The sequence below is a fragment of the Ammospiza caudacuta genome, chromosome 1, assembly GCF_027887145.1.
Source record: "Ammospiza caudacuta isolate bAmmCau1 chromosome 1, bAmmCau1.pri, whole genome shotgun sequence".
In the NCBI taxonomy this organism is placed as follows: domain Eukaryota; kingdom Metazoa; phylum Chordata; class Aves; order Passeriformes; family Passerellidae; genus Ammospiza; species Ammospiza caudacuta.
In genome coordinates, this window is record NC_080593.1 from 120,840,207 (window position 1) to 120,853,648 (window position 13,442).

General features: G+C 37.6%; 1 protein-coding gene across 2 annotated transcripts in view; it reads left to right on the top strand.

Annotated features, from left to right (window-relative positions):
* The window catches only part of PREX2 (phosphatidylinositol-3,4,5-trisphosphate dependent Rac exchange factor 2), a 171,471-nt gene that overhangs the window by 117,955 nt on the left and 40,074 nt on the right, over positions 1-13,442 (top strand). For both annotated transcript variants that reach the window (XM_058820960.1, XM_058820970.1), the window contains 3 exons: positions 2,317-2,419; positions 3,958-4,101; positions 8,084-8,198. In XM_058820960.1, coding sequence (XP_058676943.1) covers positions 2,317-2,419; positions 3,958-4,101; positions 8,084-8,198 — 362 coding nt within the window. The remainder of the gene's footprint in view (positions 1-2,316; positions 2,420-3,957; positions 4,102-8,083; positions 8,199-13,442) is intronic.

A 13,442-nucleotide genomic window follows, 5' to 3' on the forward strand; every position in this document is an offset into this window, starting at 1 on the left:
GTGATTAGCAGAACTTCATTTTGCAATTAGCAACCATACAAGATAAATAAAATACCTGCTTTGGGTAATTTTATCACCCTTTTCCATAAAAAACTATAGGTGTACTATAGTAGTTGAAGGAGTCAACGTGCTGGTCTGTTTTGCTCCTGTCACATGGAAAATCCTTGTAGCCTGTCAGAGTAATTGGAAATCGACTGTTTCTTCACAAGGCTTGGCAAAGAGCCATAGTTTAAGAAACAATTAAAAATGGGACATGGCTTTGTAATCCCTTAATCTCAGTTATCCAAAGTGCTTCTTTAGCTATTTAAGATGCTTCTCACACTAGACTGGTTCCTGCTAACTAGAGGAACTGTGAAACGGTCTGCATGGCCTTTTCCATGACAGTCTTGTCTACTTCTGCAGTTGGTTCTTAAAAATAAAACTCCATGTAAATAACAGATGATGTTCTTAATATCAAAGATGTCCTTGTCTGTCTTGGCAGCAAATTGCTGACATAAGAAACTTTAGAAGCAGGAAAAAACAATACAAATAAAGGTATTTCTAAAGCACAGTCATAAAGTCTCAGTCTATGCTATTGTTGGTGAGCCAGTGTGACCAACTACCTCACAGGCAGCTGTGGCACATGGGTTTGCAAGGGTGTGTGTAGCTTACAAACAGGTATAATCGGGGCCTCAGAGAAACAGGGGAACTCTTTATCCACATGAGGAGCATGTGAAGAGGGCACTGTCTGGGAAGCTTGGAGTCATGTCTTGAGTCCTGGATGCTTTTTGACGACGTGTAGTAGCAACAGGTGGTGCAATACTTAGAGCTCAAGAGTAAAATCCATTGGTGTCTGTCTAAAGTTTTCCTTGTGCTTTGTTGTTATGTTACCACAAAGCAATTGTTGTCTTTACAGCTCTGAGTAATGATTTTTTTTCACTGCAGATTGCAGTGATTTCCTTTGTAGTGAAAATGTCTGCTACCCAACTATTTTCACATAATCAGATATCTGCAATATGCACTGTCCAATTGAAAATAAAGTTCAGTCTTTTCTGCCTAACAGTTCTTAACCAAGGGAATTGTATTTAAAGGCAGCTTTTTCACTACCTTCTCAGCACTATTTGGCTTACAAATGATCTGTGTTATTTTAAACAAGGGTATTTGAAGGAAATTACACTCATTATGGCCAGAGCTCAGCAAAGAATGAGCAGTTGTGCAAGAGTTTCCCACGCTGCTCTGTGGTATTCAGACTATTCTGCTGACAAAATCACTCTGTCCATAGATTTCATAAATTGAACCAGAAGACAGATATTTCTAGCAGATTTGCTTTTTCATAAATACCAGGGGGAAAACTGTTTCACTATATATAACAGGGAAAATAATGGGGGGTTTTTCTTCTGTTCTATCATTCTGTAAACTGTAATTTATTGTCAATTTATGGACAGCTTTTTATTATTCTTGGTCATCCTACTGTTTCAGTTCTTAGAGGGGGAAAAACAGGCAATTCTGATTTCCTTTTGGCTCTTGCTAATCTAAAGAGCCAGGGGAGGGCTGTATAAGGAATAGAATTACTTTAAGTGATTATTGATTTAAGCTATAACTGGTCTGCATAGTTAAATCAAGATAAACATAATTGTAGATTACTATTTTCCTTTTTAAAGGTTCAGTTAAGTGTCTTGAGAAATCCTGGATCTCTTTAACTATCTCTTTAGCTCAGGGGCATACAGAGTGAACTATAGGTGCAAATCAGAATATTGGCACATCTGTGTACTTGATTTGTACCTAGAGTTTTGCAGGTGAAGTGCAAGTCATCCTGAGCTGTAAATTCTCTGAGCTTCTGGTTCAATTATTGGTGTTTAGAGTGGATACAATAAACTCTTATATGTTGCTTGTAAGTGAAATCCTAAAGTTATGGAAATTTTAGAAGAAAATTGCTAAAAAGCTATAGTTTCCGCACATCTCTTCTGTTGCTTTACAAGATAGACCTGGTGGCAAGACAAGGTCTGTGATATTCAGAATCTGGTGTCTTACAGAATAATGACAGAATGACTCAATTAAAAGACATAAGAAATAATGGTAGCTATAAATTACCTATTAATTAGTGTGGTAAAATGGTGTGATAAAATTAATTTTAATAATCCTGAACTAGTAATAAAAGGGAAAATGCCAATAGAAACAAAAGTGTTTACCTCATCTAGGAGTTAAATAGGTTATATGCTGCAGCAGTGAATGTTGTGCAACACTAGTTAATTTTATGTTCTGCTCTCTTATATTATTTCTGGTAGGGAAAACATCTGGCTGAGATGACCTTTGCAATTTTTATTTTGCCTTTTTTAGGCTGATGAACAGGCTATGCTAGAAGATACATTGGTTGCATTGTTTGACTTGGAAAAAGTTACGTTCTACTTCAGACAATCAGAGCCAGAACCACTAGTTGCAAGTGAGTAATTAATATCTGGGTTTTTCTGGTTTTGTAACATTTTTTATTCCTAGAACATCACCTCCCACAGGGAATCTTATACAACTTGGAATTATGGAGAATAAGTATATGTATAGCTCTCCAGGTACTCCTAAGTGTGCTGAAATACTGCTGTCATGGGTGACACTGCAGAATCATTATCTGGCAATGTCAGTAACCCTGGGGGCAAAATTGTTTGCTTAGCTGAATTTTGGGAGTATATGAACATTGGGAGTATGTGACTGCATCAGGAAAGTCCCTGGAAGACCCAGCTGTTGTTGAAGAAGTGTGTAAAAATAGCTTGAAGGTCTTGGTAGGGAAACGCAGCTGATATGAGACGAAGAAGCATAAACCACATTTCATTTTGTTGTGTGAAAAATAAATGACTCTTTGAAGAGTTCCTTGAGAGGACAGGACAGGCACTATTAGGATCACTTTAAATTGGGCAAGAAGCTTTCTCTGAGACCTGCTGCTGCAGATGATCAGGGTCCTGAACCCTTACTCACAAAACTTGCCCAACTCAGCAGGAAAGGACTGTCTTTGCAGTCTGCTGTTTGTACACTTTGCTCATTTTCAGCCATTCCTTTATTAATATATGTTCAGCCAGTAGATATTGTCCTGCAGTGAACTTTGGTGAGCAAAAAGGCCTCATTTTTTTCCTGTCTCATAAGTCCCCTGGGAAGGGAGGAAAGCATGTCTGCTTCACATCAAGCCCTTCTGAAACAATTCCTTTGCTGGATTAAGACCACACTGGAGAGAACTTCTGCAGTAACCAAAACCAGAAGACAGAAAGCTTCTCCACAAAGCTGCCTCTGCTTGGGAGAATTCAGTAGCTCAGGGCTGATAGTCAGGTAGGATTTAGCCTGTGTAAGACCACAGTTATTTCGGTTTGATTCAAGTACGACCCCTGCTCAGAGTGTTTTCGAAAGAAGCCCTGCTAAATCCAGTGACAGCATGGAAATGCAGTTCCAGGAGGGCCTCCTAATGTGGAGCTAATGCTGTACCTATGTAATGAACTGTTCATATTGCAGGGTCATTCAACTGAGGTGTCTGTGCTAATAAACAGGAACATCATGTGTTCAAGGATTGTAATGAATTCTGTATTTTCTTTTGGTTTAAATGCTGCCACCACAGTCACTCTATGTTTACAGTAGCCCAAGAACTGGCAAAATTTTATTTTTTTCAGTTATGATTCTGCATAATCTATGAGAGAAAAGTATTTTCTTATTATCATTAGTAATGAAAATGTTCCTTTGTAATCTTCACCATTTAGGTACAATGTGATTTATGCTCACAGTAAAAAAACTGTGTAATAATAATACTAATACAAGTCGCTATGTTTGTTGTTACTGTTTTCAACTTGGAGACTCATCTATGGAAACAGTGTATAATGAAAAATACTGAACGTTGTGTCTGCAGTGATTTTTTTTATCTAACTGCATGGATTTTGTGTGCAGCAGTTTCTGGAAAAGAATGTGTCATTGCTTACAATCGAATTGTAACACTGACTGTATTTTTAGATGTACCAATCACATACCAAGCAGAAGGAAGCCGGCAAACACTGAAGGTTTACTTCTACCTTGATGGTTACCACTTTGAACAGCTTCCACAAAGGCTGAAGAATGGAGGAGGATTCAAAATCCACCCAGTGCTTTTTTCACAAGGTAACTTGAGGTTAAATTCACCCTGCCCTGCTTTTTTCACATAATAGCTAACTCTCTCTAAACTCTCACTTATTTACTCTGATTTGAATCCTCCGTAGTCATAAGGGTACAGTGCTTATATTTAGATGTTGTTTAATGTGGGCAATTTTTGAGGACTTGGAATTAAAATGTAAATTGAAGAAATTTGGATGTCTGTAATAAAAATTTATAACCATGCCTCTATTTTTTAAGTTTATGCCAGTTCCATCATTCCAACCACAAAGAGTGAATCTTCATTTATCAACATTGTTTTGTTCTTTTTAGCCATTAATGGACAATAGTCAGACCATGAAACTTCCCTTAAAAGTGTTTTGCTTTTCAAATGCTATCGTCATCTTTTCCCATTACTTCATATTTGAGGACTAAATTGTTATCCCTCTGGGAATTCTGTCTCCTGAAAATGTTACGAAGAGTTAAATAGCATTTTCAGGCTTGTGTAGCTATTGCTCTGCAAACATTACAAAGTGAGGAATGGTGGCGCTGATGCTCAGGCTGTTCATAAATTGCAGGCAGCCTGCATTAGCTGCAGTGTCATTACAGCCATAAGGAGTGTGAAGTTTGCTCCACTGAGATGGTGAATGTGAGCTGCTGATTGCCCTGAGCCGCCTTTGATTTCACAGGGAGCTGAAAATACTCCACACCTTGTGAAAGGCTTTCAGAGTCTCTGTGGCACAGGCAGAAGTCAGGCATACAAATGAAATTTTAGCAGGGAGCTTGGTCTCTGATAGACAAGGGGGATGTAAAAGAAAATAGTGCACAGAAACATTAATAAATAGATGAACTTATAATAAAGTTAGAACACACAATTTTTAAAAAGTAAGATCTTTGGAGTTAGATTTTTAAACAAACTAATGAAGACTTCAGTGGTTTTCTTTTGAATAGATTGATTTCAGTCATAGGGAGAAATGAGAACACTGAGCAGGAGGCAAGTTTCAGCAGAGCAGACAAAAAAAGCACTTGAGAGGGAACAGAAAATACCTTGGTTCAGCTGAATTCCTGGAAATGCTGGATTTTTTAGATTGGGGAGGGGATTTGGTGTGCTATGGGATTTATTAAGCAAAATTTTTTCCACTTCAGTTTCCAATAGTCAAAAAAATTTTGATTCTTAGGATAAGCATATCTGTAGTCAGATAAAGGATAAGGATCCATTCAAGTGTTTACAACTGCTTAATATTTTTCAGTAGAATGGAAAGTTTCTTCTTTGTTTATAATATCAAATGTCTTTAATTTTCAATGTGCATCCTCTAAAATAGTCCAATGGACTCCAAGAATAAGAAGTCCTGGATAAGTCTTTAAATTCTAGTGTAAAAATCATTATTTTGCAGGTTTTTTACCTCATTAATGAGTGGATTGGGATTCTACTTTTCACTTTTTTCCTATGAGGTTTGGCTGACCTGCCATCAAACTAACTCAGTAGATTCCCATCTGTAACTGAAATTTATTAGCTACTAATGTAGAAATCTTATTTAAGTTTCTTTGTGAAGTGAATTTTTGCTCCTCCAATCTAAATATAGGTAAGTTGTTTCCTGCCTAAAATACAAAGGTTGATGTTATTTTCAAATGGAACATTTAGAAAATCATGTTTTTGGGATACCTTGTCAGAGGCACAGGTCAGTGCCCATCAGACTGTTTATCTCTGTGTTTCTCTATTTGGAGTGTCATAGCTCCATGCCTAAAATTACAAGTCAACATTTAACATGATTTGCACTATCATATTTTTGTTGTTTACCCGGGCTGTATTATCTGTCTCTCCATTTGTAAAAAACAGTTTTGTTCAACCGTATACCCAAATGTGTACACATTCAAAAGGATCCTGGCTTGCAGGACCGGGGCTGTTGAGATATTGCTATTGGCATTTAGATTTCTCCATTTCCTTCATTAGACTTAAGATCCCAACGATAAATTTAAAGACGCTATTTAAATGAAAATTCTGTTTATTTAAAATTGTTACATAGTGTTTTAATTACATATAGCTTTAATTTTTTTTTTTAGTTCTTCATAGAGTGTTAGAATAATTCAGATGGGGAGGGACCTCAGGAGACCTCTGTTCCAACCTCCCACTCGTAAGAGCAACAGCTGCAGCATGAAACCAGGTGGCTTGGGTGTCTTGCAAGCACTCAGGGACAGAAACTGTAAAACCTCCTGGGCAGCCTGTTACTCTACTTGACTGCCCTAGTGGTGAAAAGGTTTTTTCTTTCTATTGAGTTGAAATGTCTCTTGTTTCAATTTGTGTGGATTGTCAGCTTGTACCATTGTGAAGAGCCTGGCTCTTTATGTGGTCCTGCACTTGGGTGCAATCCACTGCTTGTCCCAGTTTGGCATCAGCTGCAAACTTGTCTTACCTCCTCCATGTCAGTGATAAAGGCACTGAACAACAGAGATACCTGTGATGCCCTGCTCAGGCTGCACAGTAGTGGGCCCCTGGGCAGACCAGGTCCCATTAGCCACTGATTCCACCCATTCTTCCAGGTTGCTTTCCCAATTCTATGTCTTCACACCATAATGTCCTATCCTGGATTGAAGACTGCCATAGAAAACATTTTTGTAAGGAAAGCTTCCTTACAAAAGAACTTCCTAATGTACTGGGTAGAAAAATTGTTGAATCCTGCAGAGAGGGCAGGGACAAAGCAGAGAGCCTGGGAGTCCCTGCTGCACCTGTGAGCGTGGCCCCACAGAGGCAGAGCTCTGAGAGCTCTGTGCTCCTGCCAGGCCTCACAGGTGGCTGAGTTTCCCGGTTGGATAATCTAATTGAATAAAACCAACTTCATGCCAGTGAAATAAGCAGTAGGGATTATCAATTCTGTTTGTGTTAACATGCTGTTATAAATTGAGTTCAGTGGGTATTTTTGTTTGAGCTTTCTGGTGTGACTTAGAACCAAAGAAGAATCAAGTCTGACTGTTGAAACTTAATATTTTTTGCACAGAAGTAGAATTACAAACTGTGAAAGCACAGAAGGGGAGTGCAATTTGCATGTTCTTTCACAATGAATGAATTATTTATTAACTGGTCATATTAAGCAATACAAGCAGAATTAATATTCTGTGTGCAGCTGAAGCTGTAAGGCAGCAGCATGTTTCCATGAAAACTCTGCTTATGGCTTGCATTTTCTGATGGGGTGATGAGTTCTTAGAATGTGTTTGGATTTCTAAAGTGGCAATGTTCCCAATTGTGAAGCCTTTAATGCTTCTCCACAAAAAAAAAAAAAAAAAAAATCATATTTCACCAAGATTTGAGGTCTGTGTTTTAATGTGGTTGACCTATTAATATGAAGATCTTAATATTTTCAGTCCTAATTTTCATGAGAATCCTTTCACTGAAGTTTCTGTTTAGTTCCTGAGTTATGGTAGCAATATTCATCCTTGGTTTGGTGGACACAGACAAGTATTTGACTTTACTTACCTTGAAAAGGAACTTCTAGGTAATTTTCAGAGATCCAGAAAAATTTGCTTTACTTGATCTAGAAGAAATTTTTCACATTATCAGTGACTATAACTGGAGGAACCCTTAGGTAATGAGTCCCAGGCCTCTGAGATGCTCCACATCCAAGTTATTAGGTCTCCCTCTGTTAGGGAGTTACATTGATCCTTTATTTCCACTACCCCAGCTCATTCTACTGTTTTCTTCCAATATGTATCACAATTAAACCTCACATTTGCATTCAAAAGGCAGGAGTACTTTAATTAAAGCAAAGGAACTCAAATTAGTGCTCTCTCTTATATTTTCCACAGGGCAAGAAATATAATTTTTCTTGTAAATGAAATTTTTAAGTGAGATCTGTATGAATTTGATGACATATGGAAACAGCTCAGTGATTCAAAGTAGGGTCACAGCCTCAGGGTTAAAAAGTAATTCACTTTTGTGTGAACAAAACTACAAAGAAGGCAATTATTAAATATTTAATACTGATCTCTCTCTTTTCCGCTCTCCTTTCTCTTTTCACAGCATTGGAGAGCATGGAAGGATACTATTACAGGGACAGTGTTTCAGTGGAAGAATTTCAAGCTCAGATTAATGCTGCCTCACTAGAAAAAGTCAAGCAGTATAACCAGAAGCTACGGTGGGTAATAAACCAACGTTCCTGGAATTAGCTTACAGAGTTCTGTTTTTCAACTCAGTTTCTGTGACACTGCTTTAAACTGAAATCTGTTGTAGGGTGATTGGCTTTGGGTTCACAATTGAGTAAGATCCAAGATTCATGATTCTGACTTTTTTGATTTCTGTACTGTTTAGTTACTTTTATAAAAATTTTTTTATCCTAAAATTTTTAGCTGTAATTGCCTCCAGGTTGTTGTAATAATGCATGTAGAGAAGGAAATGTCTACTTGATCACAAGTGGAGTATCAGAATTACTACACATTATGATCTGATTTTATAGACTGTATTTACCTAATTTCTACAGACTAGGACTTGAAAAATAATGTTCTTTTCCTGCTCTTTCTCCCCACACCACACCATACTAATGGGAATACAGACATATTTGGATGCCTGCATCAGCAATGGCTATGGCTTACAGAGTGCATACTTGCCAGTGTATGTAGAAATTATGCAGCTGTGTGTTTTGGTACATATTTCATTAAGGAGTTTCATTAAGGCAGAATTTCTATTGCACAAAATAATCTGTTAGTTATGAGGTAAAGTAAGGAAAATGGGTGCATAGATGACTCTTGTGTCTCGCTGTGTCTGTGCAAAACACCTGTTTGAGTGTTCTTACTTGCCACGTGAGTTGAAGAGTGCAAAGGGCTGTGGTAAAACCACATCTATTCACTTCTAAAATTCTTGAATCGGATGGAAAAGTCATTTCACCAGGACGATTAGGCATTTTATAAAGGCAGCTGAGAACAGGAGTTAAAAAAAGCTCAAGGACAATGGAGAAGGGTGAAGGAGATAAATGAGGATCTCTTTGCAATTCCTTTACCTGTTGGTTCTCTCTGGAGGGTTTTCTTCATGGACCTTGCAAAATCATTTAACTTATTTGTTATTAAAGCAGTGGGATTTCTAGATTCTGTTTTAATCTAAGTATTGCTATAGCAAAAGGGATTTTAAAGCCAATTTCATTCAGTAGGTATGGTATATTTGATTTTTCTGTGTGACATCTCTGTCTGCATTTGTATGTCAATGATAAATGTATTCCTTTAGTCTGTTTTCCATCTTCTTGTATTCACACTTCCTATTGGGAAAAAAATAGGTTTATGGTATAAATCAGTTTTACAGAAACTTTGGTCATGCCAGTATTTGGCCTAGATGAAATCAGCTAGTTTTGGAAAGGGAGTCTATCAGTTAGACAAGGCAAGATGTTTTGTGTTGTTTTTTTTCTATGAATAGGACCAATTTAACCTCCCATGAAGATTCTTCCTGACTCTATGCTCTAATGTTCCTTGACCTTGCTTACCTCATGAGTTGTGTCCTTCATTCATGCTGTGGCTATAATGAGGTACATTCCTCTTTACAGTGCTGTGACTCACAGCTCTGATGAGTTGCTAAGCTTCAAGGCCTAGTTTCATAAGAAGTTACCATGAAAAACTTATCATTAACAAGAATTACCATGGGTATCTCTGCCCAGGCAGAAGAACAGGAAAAGAATTTATGTTTTTTTCAGTTCTCTAATGTCTGACTAGAACATTCAGTAATTGATTTGTTTGCTTTCTGGTGAACTCTACCCATTTCTTAAGTGCAGCACAAACAGCTTCAGGAAATAACTGACAAAATGTGAAGAGGAAAAACAGAAAAGCAGATGCTTCATTCTTGTTCTGCTATTTGCTAGCCTGTGTAGGTGTTTGGCCAGGAGAATCTAATGAAGTAACAACAGCAGCAAAAGATATTAACATTTGGATAATTGCTCTGAAGAAAAACAAAAAAAGGAAATTAAATATTCCCTAGAAATATACTCAAGTGCAATAATACTTCACGTGGAAGAAATGCTCCATGCACCACCTCTTAATCAATAATAAAATAAGTAATCTAAGACAGAACCCCGAAGCTGTTCTTTCTCCATAGAAAAGGAATGTTCTGCTTGCTTGTTTGATGACCATCTGATGACCATTTTTTAATCTCTCCATCACTACAGCAGCCAAAAGCAAGTGGGAGCAATGGCAATGGAAAAAGTGTGGGAGAAGAAAAAGTGTGGGACTAGTGGGAAAGAAAGCAATGTTTGGCAGTGACACTGCAGCCCAGGCATCCCTTGATGAGAACTCAGGAAACAATTTCAACTTCTCTTACTCCTGATGCATTGAGTTAATAATGTTCCAATAATATTTGAAATAAAAGAGACCCCTTGGTTGTGTGTGGTCCCAGCTGCAAACAGAGATTTTGGCCTAGCTTGGTATGTACACAAGCAGGAGAGTAAATTAAAAAATGAATAGCATTTTTGCTCAGCTACCTCTTAATTTCTTGTAGTAAAGTCTTCTTAAACTTTTAGTACATAGAATATTTTTGGGTAATTGATTTCATACTGATATGTGCTTTAAAAGGATTAATATACAGGTTATTTATTTGAATGAATCAAAAGATATATTAGGGAATTTTTAGTGGATTTCAGGAAGGATGGATAGCCATTAAGTCAAGAAGCTGAACCTTTGCTTTTATTGCAGAGGTCATTCATAACTCTGGAACTCTGACCAGCTTTTCTACAGTATCAGAACTGATGCAGTAAATCCAGGTGCAAACTTGTCCTCCTTGACACTGATTTGAACATCATTAAAAAAACTTCTGTCTTTCATGGTGCTTGCTTTGGGGCTTTTTCAAATACTACCTCAGCTATGAAATAGTCATTGATAAGATCATCATTTTTATGAGAATGCATGAAAGACAGTTGAAAATTGGTTATAGAATTTCGTGCTTATGTGGAATGGAGGAAATGTTCCTCTATCTTCTGGAATGGAATTAACCCTAGCTATTTGAATCTTATTAGTAAAATATGGGAACTTTTGTTCTAAGACAAGCTTGAGTTCTCCTGCAATTCCTGAGGCAACATCCTCTATGCCAGCAGTATGTGGGAAGTGCTTTATTGAAACAAAAATGTTATTTAAAGAAAATCAACAAAACAACCAATATCTAGTTTATGAGATTTCACTCTGCTGAGACATTTTCAGCATCTAACCCACAATTATTCTTAATCATCCTGGATTTTTTTTTTCAAATTGCACTTATATTTATAGTTCACCAATTCTCTTTCTGTGACACTGGTAAGGAAAATAAAGTTATGTTCAAATTCTGTTTGAGAACTTGGCTGGTGCTAGTAGTTGCCAGCAATGTAACTTGAACCTGATCAAATTGTTTGCTAATCAGGAACATTCAGTACATCCAAGTGAAAGTAATTAGGTCAGCAGAGATTTTCAAGATCTTTATTACTAGGTGTTTGATAGCTCAGCAGTTGTCTTCTAATTTAGCAGCAGACTAAAAAGTACCTGTGTATCTGATCACTATGGAGGTCAGTGTTAAATGAGACCTTTCTGTGTTCTCCTTCCTCCTTCTACTTGTCCCCATCTTCCTCCTTTGGTACTCCTTGACTTTCGAACAGGCTTTTTTCACCCTGAATCAATCCTTTTGCTGTTACAGATACCAGACATTATTTTGCTTCAACAGTGCAGGACACAATGGTGTTCAAATCTGTAACTACTACAAATGCTGGTAGGAATGACAAAATCTCACAAATGCACTATATTTACTCAGACTGCTTGGTTGATTTAAATATTGTCCTGCAAGTCTTGAGCCATGTAATTGTAAAAACATGAGGGTAAACTTAAAGCAGTAATGCTTCAAAATTACAATTTAAGCATTATTTGTTTAAAATACATTCTGTCCTTTGAATATGGTCTTCATAACTGATAGAGGTCTATTTCCTGCAGCAGGGTTCAGTATGTTAGCTCGTACTGCATTGAATAGAAATAAATCTTATGGTCTGTGCTGTGATGGTCAGATTGGTTGTGATGCAAGCCTGTTGGAAGCTGGGGCAGACCCTGACAGACAGGTTAGCTGCATGGCCATAGCTCAGACAGTCTTTGGACTGAACAATGACTTGCAAGTAAAACATTTAATTGGATATGAGAGCAGTTTTTATCCTTAGAGAAATAGGGTTTGGGGTTAGCTTCCTGCAAAAAGTAAGCCATTTTTGAAAATGGACTTTCAGTGTCAGAATGAAAACTTCTGTAATGTTTGTCCAAGTTACTATAGGTTTGGACTTGCTGGCCCAGAATGGGAATTTGAGTGTGCAGTAGGAAAAAAAAAAAAAAACTTGCTCTTTTGGTCTTCCTACCTCTGTTTGACATTTTATCAGATTAATCATTTTTTTGCTGGTGGTGATAGTTTTTTTAGGTTTTTTTGTAGTGTGAATTCTCATTCTGGGTAAAAGGTGTCCCTCCTATGACATTCTATTAAAATGCAGTTTTCTACAGGTGCTTCTGGTTAGCTGCTTAATCAGAAAAGTCCAAGTACATCTGTGCCATAGGAGGTTTTTTCCTGGATACGTCTGTGCACGGAGGGGGTGTACCACAAAGGCAGAGAGGATGTTCAGGGCACAGTTCATTCAGCAGGGTGCAGGGCTGTGGCTGTACCAAGCCTCCTTCCAGCTTCTGTGCCTCTGCAGTGTGCTTTGCTTTCATTGCTGACAGTGGTCTATAGGTGCTGAAAACTGCACATCAATAGACGTGCTTGGATTCCAAAACTGTCTATGCAGATCATTTTTAGCTAATAAGAAATTAGAGAAAGTAATGGTTTTTAGATAGATGAACAATTTTAATGCTTCTTCAGAAATGTATGCTTGCATTTAGATATCTAAACCCCTTCAAAATTTGTTTTCTGATGTTATGGTGGCCAGGATTGGGAATGTACAGAGGAAATGAGAAAAATGATAGATGAAGGTGGGGTCAGGAGAGTTCTGCTTTTCCATTAATTTTCTCTTATCCTCAGCATGGCACTTTCTTTGTGACACCCCTGATTATTTGATGACCCAGTTCTTTACTCCAAAGATAGGATCATGCTGTGGGAAAGACAGCTGAGGGCTGCTGCACATCCCCACCACTGGTGTGGGTGTTAATTACCACTGGATAGTAATTAACTCGCCTGTGCATCAATAGAGAAAGAAAGTCTGGAAAAAATGTTCCTTCCTTCCTGCCTACCATTCTGTGTGATTTGGAACTATTCTTTGAAGTCAGCTGTGTCCAGGCTTATTGGCAGCTACTTCTGTACTCTGTTGTACAGCCATAATAGAAGAAAAATTAAAGCAAGCAGTAAAGGGGGGGAAAAAAAGTGGATTTTGTTTGAGTTTTCTTGGTTTTTTTTGTTGGGTTTTTCTCCCTATGTTGCT